This window comes from Rhinopithecus roxellana, chromosome 20 (assembly GCF_007565055.1).
Source record: "Rhinopithecus roxellana isolate Shanxi Qingling chromosome 20, ASM756505v1, whole genome shotgun sequence".
Lineage (NCBI taxonomy): Eukaryota > Metazoa > Chordata > Mammalia > Primates > Cercopithecidae > Rhinopithecus > Rhinopithecus roxellana.
This window is the reverse complement of record NC_044568.1, coordinates 10,207,410-10,222,165: the sequence shown is the minus strand read 5'-3', so window position 1 is coordinate 10,222,165 and position 14,756 is coordinate 10,207,410. Positions and strand designations below refer to the sequence as shown.

The 14,756-nt window shown below is 51.0% G+C and overlaps 1 protein-coding gene across 1 annotated transcript in view; it reads right to left on the bottom strand.

The window, feature by feature from the left end:
- Positions 1 to 11,250: 11,250 nt before the first annotated feature.
- LOC115895275 (syntaxin-4-like) overlaps positions 11,251 to 14,756 on the bottom strand; it is a 5,030-nt gene continuing 1,524 nt past the window's right edge. Inside the window, exons 2-8 of the mRNA XM_030925405.1 lie at positions 14,674 to 14,748; positions 13,392 to 13,500; positions 13,236 to 13,312; positions 12,779 to 12,916; positions 11,761 to 11,871; positions 11,594 to 11,689; positions 11,251 to 11,500 (exon numbers count right to left, since the gene is read on the bottom strand). Of these exons, the coding sequence (XP_030781265.1) occupies positions 11,609 to 11,689; positions 11,761 to 11,871; positions 12,779 to 12,916; positions 13,236 to 13,312; positions 13,392 to 13,500; positions 14,674 to 14,748 (591 nt within the window). The 3' untranslated portion in view covers positions 11,251 to 11,500; positions 11,594 to 11,608. The remainder of the gene's footprint in view (positions 11,501 to 11,593; positions 11,690 to 11,760; positions 11,872 to 12,778; positions 12,917 to 13,235; positions 13,313 to 13,391; positions 13,501 to 14,673; positions 14,749 to 14,756) is intronic.

The following is a 14,756-nucleotide window of genomic DNA, read 5'->3' as shown; positions in this document are numbered from 1 at the left end:
GCTGAGACCTAGTCTGGAAATTAGCCAAGAGGCACCCTAGAGGGGATTTTGGGTCTAGTTTGGACTGGGCAGCCCCCATGATCCTGAGGCAGACAGTCCGGAGGCAACAGGAGCCTCCTCCCACTGCCATGTGGAGTGCAGGGTATGGCGGCTTCCGGGGAGGTCAGACGTCTCCTAGTCCCCAGTGCCGAGGTCACAAGTGATGGCCGGGGGAAGCCCTGACGCAGCCGCCTTTTTGGGCATGGACTTCCAGAGCCTGCAGGATGGGGAAAGCTTACCCAGCAGTGATCGAACTGAGTCTTGGATTTGGTGAAACAGCTCCCAGCTCGGAGAGGAGGTCCTGGCTCAGGGAGAGGAAAGCCTGCCCGAACCGGCAGGGGTCCGGGGAAGGGTCTCCTACCGGGTTTTGGCACCAATGCAATGTAATGGGGAGCTGAGCAAGAAGACATGAGGCAGATGAGAACAGAGGTAGCCTTTATTGGGCTCGTGGGCGAGGTTCACCGGTGCCCTAGGAGGAGGGCCGAGGAAGTCGCGCACAGGGCAGGTATCAGGGGCCTTTTATAGGGCGAGGTAGGCGGGGTCTGTAGGTTTCGGTTTCCTGAATTAGGTTTCGATTTCTGAGGAATGACGTGTCCAGGAGTTTGCGCAGAGCTGGGAGTTTTGGCGGGCTCAGGGTGCTTTTCACGTGCTGAAAAGTCCTAGCAGGAAGTCCCAGCGGGTAAAGTCCCGACAAGGGGCCTGCCATGTCAGGTGGTACCACCATGTTGGATCTAAGTCCCTGCCTAACATATAGCAGGTCCCCAAAGAGAGGGCCAGTGAATACGTGTGATTTTGTTTTGTTGGTTGTTTAGAGTCAGTGTCTTGTGTTGCCCAGGCTGGAGTGCATGGGTGCATGGTGCAATCATAACTCACTGCAGCCTCTACCTCCTGAGCTTAGGCGATCCTCCCACTTCAGCCTCCTAAGTAGCTACAACTACAGGCAAGCACCACCACGCCCAGCTAATTTTTTTTATTGCTCTATTTTTTCTAGAGATAGGGTCTCACTATGTCGCCCATGCTGGTCTCAAACTCCTGGCCTCAAGTGATCCTCCTGCCTCACCCTCCCAAAGCACTGGGATTGTAGGTATGAGCCACCGCACCCAACCCAGTGAATGTTTTTGAACAATTATAAAATCTTCCCCCGTCTGCCCTCTTCCTTACAAATACTGCCTTTGCATTTTCTTCCATATGCAAAAAAAATGCATCCCCTTCCGAAGGGAGACCACCTAAGTGACCCATTTGACATGGAATCAGCCTCAAGCCCAGGATCTCTAATAGTCTCTTCTATATCAGGTCCAGATGTGGCTTCTCTTGATTCAGAGACCTATGAGCTACAAAATAAGAGAGAGACAGAGACAAGTTATCTCTGCCCCATTTCTACACACACACACACACACATATACATGCACACATCCAACATACAAAGCAGAACAAGGACAGGAGAACGGCAGAGCACACTCCTGTTCAGAAGGAGTGACGGGGCCTGGCACAGAGGCTCATGCTTGTAATCCCAGCACTTTGGGAGGCCAAGGCCAGTGGATCACCTGAGGTCAGGAGTTTGAGACACCCTGGCCAACATGGTGAAAACCTGTCTCTACTAAAAATACAAAAATTCGCCAGGCACGGTGGTTCATGTCTGTAATTCTAGCACTTTGGGAGGCTGAGGGTGGCAGATCACGAGGTCAGCAGTTCGAGACCAGCCTGGCCAACATAGTGAAACCCAGTCTCTACTAAAAATACAAAAAATCAGCCAGGCGTGGTGGCGGGCGCCTGTAGTCCCAGCTATTTAGGAAGCTGAGACAGGAGAATCGCTGGAACCCAGGAGGCAGAGGTTGCAGTGAGCCGAGATAGTGCCATTGCACTCCAACCTGGGCAACAAGAGTGAAACTCTGTCTCAAAAAAAAAAAAAAAGAAGAAGAAGAAGAAGGAAGGACGGGAGACACACGGCAGGCTCTGGTCCCCAGTAAGTCTAAAGTGCTGTTAGGCAGATGTTGAGAAGAACCCCACCTTTCCCTGGGAGTGGGAAGAGTTCCCCAGTTCATTCTTCACCACATTCTTGGCTCTGCCCTTAGAGTGAACCACCCTTTTCCACTTATTCTCCTTGGCCACAATTGAGAGAACACTGGAGGTTATGTCTTTCTGAAGTAGAGTAGCTTTCTCAGTCTCCTTCATGCCCATAGAAATTTGGAGACCCATGGCCGGGTGCGGTGGCTCACGCCTATAATCCCAGCACTTTGGGAGGCCGAGGTGGGCGGATCACGAGGTCAAGAGATTGAGACCATCCTGGCGAACATGGTAAAACCCCGTCTCTACTAAAAATACACAAAAAAAATTAACCAGGCGTGGTGGCAGGTGCCTGTAGTCCCAGCTACTCAGGAGGCTGAGGCAGGAGAATGGCGTGAACCTGGCAGGTGGAGCTTGCAGTGAACCAAGATCATGCCACTGCACTCCAGCCTGGGCGACAGAGCAAGACTCCGTCTCAAAAGAAAAGAAAACATAAATAAATAAATAAATAAATAAATAAATATGGAGACCCAGGCCGGGCATGATGGCTCACACCTGTAATCACAGCACTTTGAGAGGCTGAGGCAGGAGTATCACTTGAGGCCAGGATCGCTTGAGGCCAGCCTGGGCAACATACCAAGACCCCCATCTCTACCAAAAAAATAAAAAATAAAATCCTGAAATACAAAAATTAGGCTGAGCATGGTGGCTCACACCTGTAATTCCATCACTTTGGGAAGCCAAGGAGGGAGAACTCCTTAAGACCAGAAATTCAAGACCAGCTTGGGCAACAGGCTGAAACCCTGTCTACAAAAAATAGAAAAATTAGCCAGGCATGGTGGTGCACACCTGTAGTCCCAGCTACTCAGAGAGGATCACTGGAGCCCCAGAGTTGGAGGCTGTGGTGAGGCTTGATTGTGCCACTGCACTCCAGCTGGAGTGACAGAGCAAGACTTCATCTCAAAACAAAACAAACAAAACCAAAATAGGCTGGGCATGGTGGTACACCACATGCCTATAATGCCAGGACTTTGGGAGGCCAAGACAGGTGAATCGCTTGAGCTCAGGAGTTCGAGACCAGCCTGGGCAACATAGCAAGACTCTGTCTCTACCAAAAAAATACAAAAATTAGCCGGGCATGGTGGCACACACCTGTAGTCCCAGCTACTTGGAAGGCTGAGGTAGGTGGATCACTCAAGCCCAGGAAGTGAAGGTTGCAGTGAGCCAAGATCATGCCACTGTACTTCACCCTGGATGAGAATGAGATTTTGTTTCAAAAAAACCCAAAAAACAAAAATTAGCCTGCTGGGGTGGCATGGGCCTGCAGTCCCAGCTACTTGGGAGGCTGAGGCAGGAGGATCATGTGAGACCAGAAGTTCGAGGTTATAGCGAGCTGTGGTTGCATCACTGCACTCCAGGCTGGGTGACAGAGTGAGACCCAATCTCAAAAAAAAAAAAAGAAAGAAATTTGCGGACCTAAAAGTCATACTAAGTCTTGAACACTTACGGTCAAAATTTAACCTGGTGGCTTTCTGTCAGGGTGAGGGGGTGTTAGGCAGCGGAAGCAGGGCAATTCCCTCCAAAACTGAACTTATGTATTTTACTCCATTCAGATCTGTGGGTCAACAGCATAGCCATAATTTTTTTTTTTTTTTTTTTTTTTTTTTTTTTTTTTTTTTTCTGAGACCAAGTCTCGCTCTGTCGCCCAGGCTGGAGTGCAGTGGCACGACCTCTGTTTACTGCAAGCTCCGCCGCCTCCTGGGTTCACGCCATTCTCCTGCCTCAGCCTTATGAGAAGCTGGGACTGCAGGCGCCCGCCACCACATCCAGCTAATTTTTTGTATTTTTAGTAAAGATGGGGTTGCGCCGTGTTAGCTAGGATGGTCTCAATCTCCTGACCTCATGATCCACCCGCCTCGGCCTCTCAAAGTGCTGGGATTACAGGCGTGAGCCACCGTGCCCAGCCACCCATAATTCTTTTCAGACATAACCATGACGTTAGACTTAACTGTAGTTGAGCCTACTGACTCTCTCAGGTAAGCTACATTCTTTTTTTTTTTGAGATGGAGTTTCACTGTTGTTGCCCAGGCTGGAGTGCCATGGCGTGATCTTGGCTCACTGCAACCTCTGCCTCCCATGTTCAAGCAATTCTCCTGCCTCAGCCTCACAAGTAGCTGGGATTACAGACATGTGCCACCATGCCTGGCTAATTTGTATTTTTAGTAGAGATGGGGTTTCTCCATGTTGGTTAGGCTAGTCTCGAACTCCCGACCTCAGGTGATCCGCCCACCTCAGCCTCCCAAAGTGCTGGAATTACAGGCGTGAGCCACTGCGCCTGGCCAAGATGAGCTACACTCTTAACCTCTTTTCTCTGAATCATCTTGACTAGCTGAGAGGATTTATTGGGAACCACTTTGATCAGTTTGGAGATTTTTACAAAGGGCATAATAGCCACATAGTTGATATGGCCCTTTCCACAAAGATAACTTTTAATCAAACTTTGTAGCTCAACCAGTGGCAGTGGCTCACACCCGTAATCACAGCACTTTGGGAGGCCGAGGTGGGAGGATCACTTGAGGTCAGAAGTTCAAGACCAGCCTGGCCAACATGGTGAAACCCATCTCTACTGAAAATACAAAAATCAGCTGGGCATGGTGGTGCACGCCTGTAATCCCAGCTACTCGGGAGACTGAGTCAGGAGAAAGGCTTGAACCCAGAAGCTGGCCTTGGAAACAAAAGCAGGACTGTGTCTCAAAAAACAAAACAAAAACCTTGTGGCTCAAGGACTTTCTCAGTTGTATCTTTTACTGGTTAAAAATGTGGATCACTTGTCTCAAGTTTCTATATTCTTTTCCATTTCTGCTTAAAAACTGACCAATTAATTTCTGAGTCATCTCTTTCTTCCAGTAACTCCTCAAATGCATGCAACAGCAGCAACAGCATGTTACTAATATTCCTTTTCCCCAGTTCTTTACCTAAAGCCTAAAGCCCATTTGGTTATAAGCTTACAGTTTAACCAAACCCTTCACCATTGCATAACACATGTCACCATCTTTCCAACTTCCAATGACAGTTCCCTTACCAGCCACTGTCCAGCTCAACTTCAATGTCACATAGTTTACATAGTTTAGGCCTTTTTTTTTTTTTTTTTTTTTTTTTTTTTTTTGAGACAGAGGCTTGCTCTGTCGCCCAGGCTGGAGTGCAATGGCTCAATCTTGGCTCACGGCAACCTCCGCATCAGAGGTTCAAGAGATTCTCCAGCCTCAGCCTCCTGCGTAGCTGGGATTACAGGGGCACGCTACCACTCCCGGCTAATTTTTGTATTTTTAGTGGAGACAGGGTTTCACCATGTTTGCCAGGCTGGTCTCAAAATCCTGACCTCAGGTGATCCATCCACCTCGGCCTCCCAAAGTGCTGGGATTACAGGCACGAGCCACCGTGCCTGGCTGGGTTTTTTTTTTTTTGATCCAGGCTGGAGTGCAGAGGCGCAATCTTGGCTCACTGCAACCTTTGCCTCCTGGACTCAAGCGATCCTCCCATCTCAGCCTCCCAAGTAGCTGGGACTACAGGTACATGCCACCACACCCGGCTAATTTTTAATATTTTATTTTTACTTTTTAATTTTTTGAGATGGAGTCTCACTCCATCATCCAGGCTGGAGTACAGTGGCGCAGTCTTGGCTTACTGCAACCTCTGCCTCCTGGGTCCAAGTGATTCTCCTGCCTCAGCCTCTAGCTGGGATTACAGGCACCTATCACCATGCCTAGCTAATTTTTTTTTTTTTTTTTTTTTTTTTTTTTTTTTTTGTATTTTTAGTAGAGACAGGGTTTTGTCATGTTGGCCAGGCTGGTTTCAAACTCCTAACCTTAGGTGACCCACCTGCCTTGGCCTCCCAAAATGCTGAGATTACAGGTGTGAGCCACCATGCCTGGCCTAGGCTTGTTTTTTATTGTTGCAGCACACCACTTCTGGGTACTAATTCTGTAACAGTTTGTTTAAACATTCAGATGTGCTAACAAACAACCTCCATATATCAATGGCTCACAGCAAGAGAGATTTCTTTCTTTCTTTCTTTTTTTTTTTTTTTTTTTTTTTTTGAGGCGGAGTCTCGCTTTCTCCCCCGGACTGGAGTGCAGTGGCCGGATCTCAGCTCACTGCAAGCTCCGCCTCCCGGGTTTACGCCATTCTCCTGCCTCAGCCTCCCGAGTAGCTGGGACTACAGGCGCCCGCCACCTCGCCCGGCTAGTTTTTTTGTTTTTTTTTTTTGTTTGTTTGTTTGTTTTTGAGACGGAGTCTCGCTCTGCCACCCAGGCTGGAGTGCAGTGGCCAGGTCTCAGCTCACTGCAAGCTCCGCCTCCTGGGTATACACCATTCTCCTGCCTCAGCCTCCCAAGCAGCTGGGACTACAGGCGCCCGCCACGTCGCCCGGCTAGTTTTTTGTATTTTTTAGTAGAGACGGGGTTTCACCATGTTAGCCAGGATGGTCTCGATCTCCTGACCTCGTGATCCGCCCGTCTCGGCCTCCCAAAGTGCTGGGATTACAGGCTTGAGCCACCGCGCCTGGCCAAGAGAGATTTATTTCTTAAATTCCTTATCATTTTACAGGTAGGCTGTAGCCCAGCTTCACATAATTGTCATTCTGGGTTGCAGGCTGAAAGAGAAGTCTAGATCTGGAAACTGCCAGGTTTATGAGCCTGAGCAGAGGGAGAAGAGAAGGGAAGTTGCTAGAGTACTCAGTGATGCCTAAAGCTTCTATGTGGAAGTGATACTTTACCTTTTTTTTTTTTTTTTTTTGAGATGGAGTTTCACTTTTTGTCCAGGCTGGAAAGCAATAGCATGATCTGGGCTCATGCAACCTCCGCCTTCTGGGGTTCAAATGATTCTCCTGCCTCAGCCTTCCTAGCAGCTGGGATTACAGGTCTGTGCCACCATGCCTGGCTAATTTTGTACTTTTAGTAGAGATAGGGGTTCACCATGTTGGCCAGACTGGTCTCGAACTCTTGACCTCAGGTGATCCACCTGCCTCATCCTCCCAAAGTGCTGGGATTACAGGTGTGAGCCACTGTGCCCAGTCAATACTTTGCCTTCCTACTCATATTCCACTGGCCAAAGCAAGTCCTATAGCCAAGCCTATTGTAAGCAGGGAATGAGCGTGTAATGCTCCTATATGGAGGGGCCCAGCAGGGAAGGTAAGTAAATATCTGGAACGGAGATGTCAATCACTGGCCTAGTCCACTCCTCCTCCAGCACATACACACGCTCTGCTGCAGCATTTTGTACCATGTCACCTCCTGTATCCATCTTAGCCAAGGGTAAAGTCTTGACTCAAGGGCAAAGTCTTTTTTCTTTTCTTTTTTTTTTTTTTTTTTGAGACAGGGTCTTACTGTGTTGTCCAGGCTGGAGTGCAGTGGTGCAATGTTGACTCACTGTGGTTTCAATCCCAGGCCCAAGCAATCCTCCCACCTCAGCCTCCCAAGTAGCTGGGACCACAAGCACGCACCACTGGCATGCACCTGGCTAATTTTAATTTTAATTTTTTTTTTTTTTTGAGAGGGAGTTTGGCTCTTGTTGCCCAGGTTGGACTGCAGTGGGGCAATCTTGGCTCACTGCAACCTCCGCCTCCCGGGTTTGAGTGATTATCCTGCCTCAGCCTCCCAAGTAGGATTACAGTCCTGCGCCACCATATCCAGCTAACTTTTTGTATTTAGTAGAGATGGGGTTTCACCATGTTGGTCAGGCTGGTCTTGAACTCCTGACATCAGATGATCCACCCGCCTCGGCCTCCCAAAGTGCTGGGATTACAGGCATGAGCCACTGCACCCAACCTAATTTTAATTTTTGTAGAGATAGGGTCTTGTTATATTTCCCTGGCTGGTCTTTAACTCCTGGGCTCAAGCACTACTCCTGCTTTGGCATCCCAAAGTGTTGGGATTACAAATGCGAACCACAGTGCAAAGTCTTGAGTTAAGGGCAGACAATTTCTAGGCAAGTAAATGTAATCTGGCCTGGAGAGTAGACCAGACCGATTCCTTTTCTTGGGAACTTGAACCACAATAGATTGAATGAGTGGGCTGCAGCTGATAGGCTGTGATACAAGATGGACTTGGAAATGTCACATCTAACCAAGACCCTGTTGCCTAAAAGTTGGGCTGACAGCAGCAAAGCTAGGATTTCAATGCAAACCCTGCCCTTAGACCCTCACTCAGGGCAGTTTCCCAAAGGGAAGAGATGTCCACAGGGGAGCCCATGGAATCTCCAGTGCATGCATCCACCTGTTCGCTTGCCTACCAGGTCTGCTCCAAACTCACCTGCTCAAAGACCTTCTATGGGTCCTGACAGCCCACAGGAAAAGTTCAAAGGATTGAGCCTGTCATCCGAGGACACTTGGCTATCAGGTCACCTTTTCCAGGAGGTTCTGGATGGCTCTCTGGGTAAACAGGGGAGCTGCTTTTCAGGGGTGGTGCTGTCCAGCATGGCTAAGAAGAGGCACACACTGCACATGGATCCCCGCTGCACGTGGACCCCCACTGCATAGACAGTGCATGCCGAGAGACTCTATCAAATCCCAGTAAGCACCACAGATCTTGCAATTTTACTCTGAAGGCAGAGAGGTGAGAGAGTAGATGAAGGCAGCCAACGGGACAGGAGTTTGCTGGAGATGCAAGCTGAGAATCAGTCCAGAGGCCCTAGGTCCAAATCAGCTTTGTACTGGGGCAGCATCCACCCGGCCCCACAACTCCCATCGGGTGGATACACCTAGATCGCATCTGCACACTCGAGAAGGTGGAGCTCCTTCCTGTAAAGCCCACGAAACACTGGACCTGCCAGACCCTCCTCAGCCACACAGCCTTCTAGTGTCTTTTGGGGGTTGGATCCAGCCCACTGGGGTCTACAATCCAACCACTTCGGGGTATGTCTGCGCCTCGCCCTAAGGGCCCGCCCACACCTGCTTCCTAGACCTAAATGCCATTTCATGGGGCAGAGATCACTCTCCCAGGACCCTCCAGACTAACGCCCATGCTCTTCAGAGACAACACTTAGGTCCCGCTGGCCAACTGCAGCCAAACCACGGCCTCGGCCACGCCCCATGCACAGCTCGCCCAATTGGGGGTGATCTCGGACAGTACAACCCGCACTCCAGGGCCACCGGGAGGCGCTGCGGGCCGCCAGCCTGGATGGAGGCAGAGCAGTCGGGGGTCGGCCAGGCCCGGCCCTCGGGCCCAATTCCGCCCTCCTGCCCTTCCCCTAGCCTAGTCCAGGGCCCGGTCCAACGTGCATCAGCGAAGCCACATCCAGTGCTTCCGCGAGGTGGTCTCCCATGCATGGCAATGCGGGACTGAGCCCGCCAGACTGGGCAGCTAGGAGCGGCGGCAGCGGCAGCAACAGCAGGGGCCTGTAGGATTGAAAGTGGGATGGACTGGGCGGCTGCGACGCAGTCCCCAGACCTTGGAGGTCAGAGCTAGGCGCCACCCTACTGCAAACAGGCAGGAGCCAGGAGCTGGTTTACCCTTTAAAACCAGGTGTCGGGGAACAGAAGCCACGTCCACTCCAAAAATTAGGCATCAGGACTAGGAGCCCTTAGAAATTTAGTCAGGGCTGGCCAGGCGCGGTGGCTCACGCCTGTAATCCCAGCACTTTGGGAGGCCACGGCAGGTGGATCACGAGGTCAGGAGATGGAGACCATCCTGGCTAACATGGTGAAACCTCGTCTCTACTAAAAATACAAAAACTTAGCCGGGTGGTGGCGGACGCCTTGTACTCCCAGCTACTCTGGATGCTGAGGCAGGCGAATGGCGTGAACCCGGGAGGCGGAGCTTGCAGTGAGCTGAGACAGGGCCACTGCACTCCAGCCTAGGCGAAAGAGCAAGACTCTGTCTCAAAAACAAAAAAAAAAAGAAAAAGAAAGAAATTTAGTCAGGGCTTGGATCTCAGGTACCTTATGGAAGAAATTAGGGGTCAGGCTTATCTGCTGCCACTTACTGCTTCAGCCAGGTATCCCTCAGCCACCAGGTGCACCGGTCCAGGATCACTGGCTCTCTATGCTGCTGCTGATTACTATTATTATTATTATTATTTTATTTTTGAGATGGGGTCTGACTGTCGCCCAGGCTGGAGTGCAGTGGCGTGATCTTGGCTCGCTGCAAGCTCCACCTCCTGGGTTCATGCCATTCTCCTGCCTCAGCCTCCCGAGTAGCTGGGACTACAGGCGCCTGCCACTATGCCCAGCTAATTTTTTTGTATTTTTAGTAGAGATGGGGTTTCACCGTGTTAGCCAGGATGGTCTCCATCTCCTGACTTCGTGATCCGCCCGCCTCAGCCTCCCACAGTGGTGGGATTACAGGCACCCGGCCTATTACTGAAACAGGGTCTCACTCTGTCACCCAGGATAGAGTGCAGTGGGATGACCATGGCTCACTGCAGCCTTAATCTCCTGGGCTCAAGCGATCCTTCCACCTCAGCCTCTGGAGTAGTTGGGACGACAAACACTTGCCATCACGCCTGGCTAATTTTTAAAATTATTATTCTCTAAAGAGAAGAGGTTGCATCATCCTGCCTAGGCTAGTCTCAAGCTCCTGGGCTCAAGAGATCCTCCTGCCTGGGCCTCCCAAAGTGCTGGGATTATTGGTGTGGGCCACCATGCCCTGTCTGAACTCTTATGTAAAAGATGATGCTTTTGTTGGTTACAGGGCCCAGCCTCCTGTGCTTTCTGCCTGGCAACCTCTTCCCCAGCTTCTCTCCACAACTAGATTCTCCCCACTTAACATTCCACTCCAATGTCATCCCTGCTGAAACCAGACCATCCCTGTCCATTGCATCCAAAGTGACAGCCTCAATTAGGCAGTTCTTCATGGTGCCTCTTCCTCTGGGCCACAAGAAGGCCCACTGATGCCCCCAACACACCCCCATCTCGCCTGCATCCCAGTCTGGCCTGGTCAGCCTTATTTCCAAGACAGATACTCACAGTGGTATTTTCCCGGGGGACAGTACTGAGCGAGGAGCTAGATGCGGGTGTTACCCCTACCTGGCCACCCATTCCTATGGGGGCGCAGAAAGGCAGAGCCAGCCTGCTGTGGGCACAGCACCCATGGCAGTTTGACCTGAGCAGCAGGGGCTGGACCTGGCCCTGGGACGTCCAGGAGGTAGGGAGGTTGGATGCCCGGAAGCCTTGGGCCAGCCCTTCCAGGAACACACGTGCACAGGGCTTTCTACGCTCTTTTTTTGTTTTTTAATTTTTTACAAAACTGTGTGTCCCGACCAATCAGGACAGTGCGGGCCTCCCCCAGGCATTGAGGCCTGAAGGAGGAGGCCACCATGAATGAGCAGCTGCCAACCCCAGAACTGTCTGCCCTTCTGCATAGGGGCCAGTGTGAGGAAGGGGTCCGGCTGGAGGCTCTGCCCTGCCCCCCAGGCTGCTGGGAGAGAAGGCCAGGCCCTGGGTCCCTGGTGCTCCTAGTGCCTGTAAGGAAAGGAGGGAGAACAGGGTCTGAGGGAGAAGGGAGGGCTGGGGCCAGGGCTGGGGAAGGCCAGAGGGCAGCCCACAACATCTCACCAACAATGCGTGACATTATCCAACCACTGTGACGCCAATGATGACTGCTAGGAGGACGACGGTGATGGACACACAGATGGCAATCAAGACTTTCTTCTGTGGGAGAGGAGGGGGTCAGGGAAGTCACACAGGGTGCCTGGGGCAGAGGCCGGGCCTGGGAGGCTCACCTTCCTCGCCTTCTTCTGGTTCTCCAGGGCTGTCTTGACGTGCTCCTGCCCGCGTTCCACGTAGTCCGCTGAGCTTAGGATGTTCTTCTCAATCCGATTGATCATCTCCCCCTGCTCAGAGGATGGGGTGATTCAGGGAGGTAAGGATGCCTTTGCCCACCCCACCCCACATGACTGAAGAGCATTCCTGGCAGGAAAAAAAAGATTGCACTAACAAAGACAAGGGCAAGACTCGATCTGACAAAAGTTCAGACTCCTTGGGGATGGCTTCCAGGTCCCTTCTATCATGTAGTCCCTTGTCCCCTGCTCGCTTATCCCATATGACCTCTATCTGCAGTGGTAGCTTGGAGCTAAGGACTTCAAATGGCTCATACCTTTCACAGATGGTGAACTGTGCCTTCACAAATCTGTCTGAATTTACCCATTCTTCCAGGCCTATCTACAGCTGCTGCAAAGCCCTCCCTATCCCTGCCTCCTCCTGGCACCACCAGCCTCAGGTCTCAGTACTCCTACTGAATGAGATCTCTTTCCTGCAAAGGGCAGATCTTTTTCAGCTGCAAAAGGGCATTGGTTGTAGCATGACTGAGGCCAGCTCCTCCAGGACAGGGCTGGAAGCTCAACTAAACTCACGCAACCAGGGCCAGGGGAACATCGCCCCCACCCCAGCCTTGTACAGATGTTAGGAGGCAGCCCCTCTAAGGCAACTCTGAATGAACCTCTGAGAGGTATCAGGGTGGATGCCGTTAGTGGAGGGGGAGCCGGGGCTGGGGCCAGACCTGGGCAGGCTCAAGTTTTGGAGAGAGGGCAGGGTGCTATGCAGAAGGGAGTGGGTATCTGGGTAGCAGCAGAGGCAGGCACTATTCTCGGGGTACAGCTAAGGATAAGAATAAGCACCAGTTCGGGGGGATGGCCAAACCTGGAAGACACAAAAGCCTCAGGGAGAGAATCTAAGGGTGGCAGGAGGCTAGCAGTTTGGACTGAGCCTGGTCTCACGTCTGGGGCTGCGCAGGGCACTCACCTGCATCTCCACTTCAGAAGCCAGAAAAGTGAAGATATCATGCAACTCACGAATACTGCGTTCAAGCTGCTGGATCTCACTGTGCCGGGCGGAGATCTCATTTAAGGCCTGTCGAGTCACCTGTGTGTCCTTCAGGATCTGGGGGATGGACAGGAGTGGGGCAACTATTCACAGGGAGACTGACAGCAGGTCAGAAGCTCCTGTTGAACTTCTGGGGAGCCCTCAGCCTGGAATCTGTTGGGCGACTCCAGGCCGGCTAATTAATTCCCTTAGGGGCCTCAGGGTACCCTCAATCAGAAAGGGACATAGCAAGGGGGGTGCAGTGGCTCACACCTCTAGTCCCAGCTACTCAGGAGGCTGAGGCAGGAGGATCACCTGAGCCCAGGAGGTCAAGAAAGGGACAGGACTCAGAGGGGATGGGAGGCACAGCAGAGAGGGGCTGGCTGTGGCCACTCACATTGGACACAAACACCTCGCTCTGCCCACTATCCAGCATCTGCTCCAGCTCCTCGTCAGATACCATCCCAGCATTGGCTGTGAAGGAAAAGGCCAGGCTCAGGGCTGGGTTGGGATTACCTGCCCCTGCAGGCCAGGCTGGGCACACACAACTCACTGATCTTCAGCTGCCTCCGGATCCGCTCCACGTTCTTCTCCCGGTATTCGGACTGCATTGAATTGCACTTGTTGATGAGCTCCACGAATTGCTGGGACAGGACCCCATGCTAAAGATGAAGAATATAGGCTGGGTGCCCCTGGGAGGATCCCTGCCCGGTCTGGGCCTCGGCAATCCCATAGTACAGTGAGCAAATAGCATGAGTTCTTATGCGGGGTCTGCCACCTTAACCACCTTGTGATGACCTTGACAAGCTCCCCCATTTCTCTTAGACAAAAAGCCAAAGCCCTTAGCAGGTCTATGTGGCCCTGCATGATCTTTTTTATTTTTATTTATTTATTATTTACTTTTTGAGACAGAGTTTTGTTCTTATTGCCCAGGCTGGAGTGCAGTGGCGCAATCTCGGTTCACCGCAACCTTGGCCTCCTGGGTTCAAGCGATTCTCTTGCCTCAGCCTCCCAAGTAGCTGGGACTACAGGCGCCCACCACCACACCCAGCTAATCTAAATAATGTTTTAAGTGTATAAAATAAAATCCAACATAATTACAGTTAACAAATTTTTGTAAACCAAATTTGTGATAAAGCAATATATTTGTATCTTTATTAGGACATTGAATAACAAGATCTAGCAGCAGATCTAATAACTACCATTATTTTGAAGATGTGATGAACATAAATTTTTTGAGAAATCTGCAACAACTCGAATATGATGTGAAAATATCCGTGATTTCTTTCAGTGAAAAAGTCACAGGGATGGCTAATATGATAGTGGTTTGTTGCCTATATTCATGATTGAAGGAAATAATAAATTTCATCTAGAGGTTAATGAAAATAGAGACATTTCTCATTCAGGTTGACAGACCCTGTGCTAGTGCCTATCTAGATATGGTATAATCAACTGTGATCCATTCTGACTTTTAGAGCCTAGATTCCAGTTTCAGTGCTGCTTCTTATGGTCTGGGTGACCTAGGAGGAGCCATTTTCCCCCACAGAGCCTCAGTTTCCTCATCTGAAAAATGAGGGAATTGGACCAGATCCTCTCTGAGGTTCCTACTAGATCCTCTCCAGATTTAATGGCCCTTTACTTCTCTAAGAGTCTCAATAAGTGAGTTAGATAAAGGGTGCTGCAACTATAGCAGTGGGTGCTAAAGTGAATGGACAGAAGACTTCATTCACGGCTAACACTATACAGAGGGGTGGGCAGGACCTGCCACACCTTCTCGGCCAGGCTCTTTTGCTCAGTTCAGCCTCAGCTCCGTGGCCAAGGGCTATGCCCCTCACTGACCGTTCAAAGCGCATGACTTTGGCCAGGAGCAGCTGAAGGGGCTCCGCGTAGTTCCGATAGCTATCCAGAACCTGCAAGA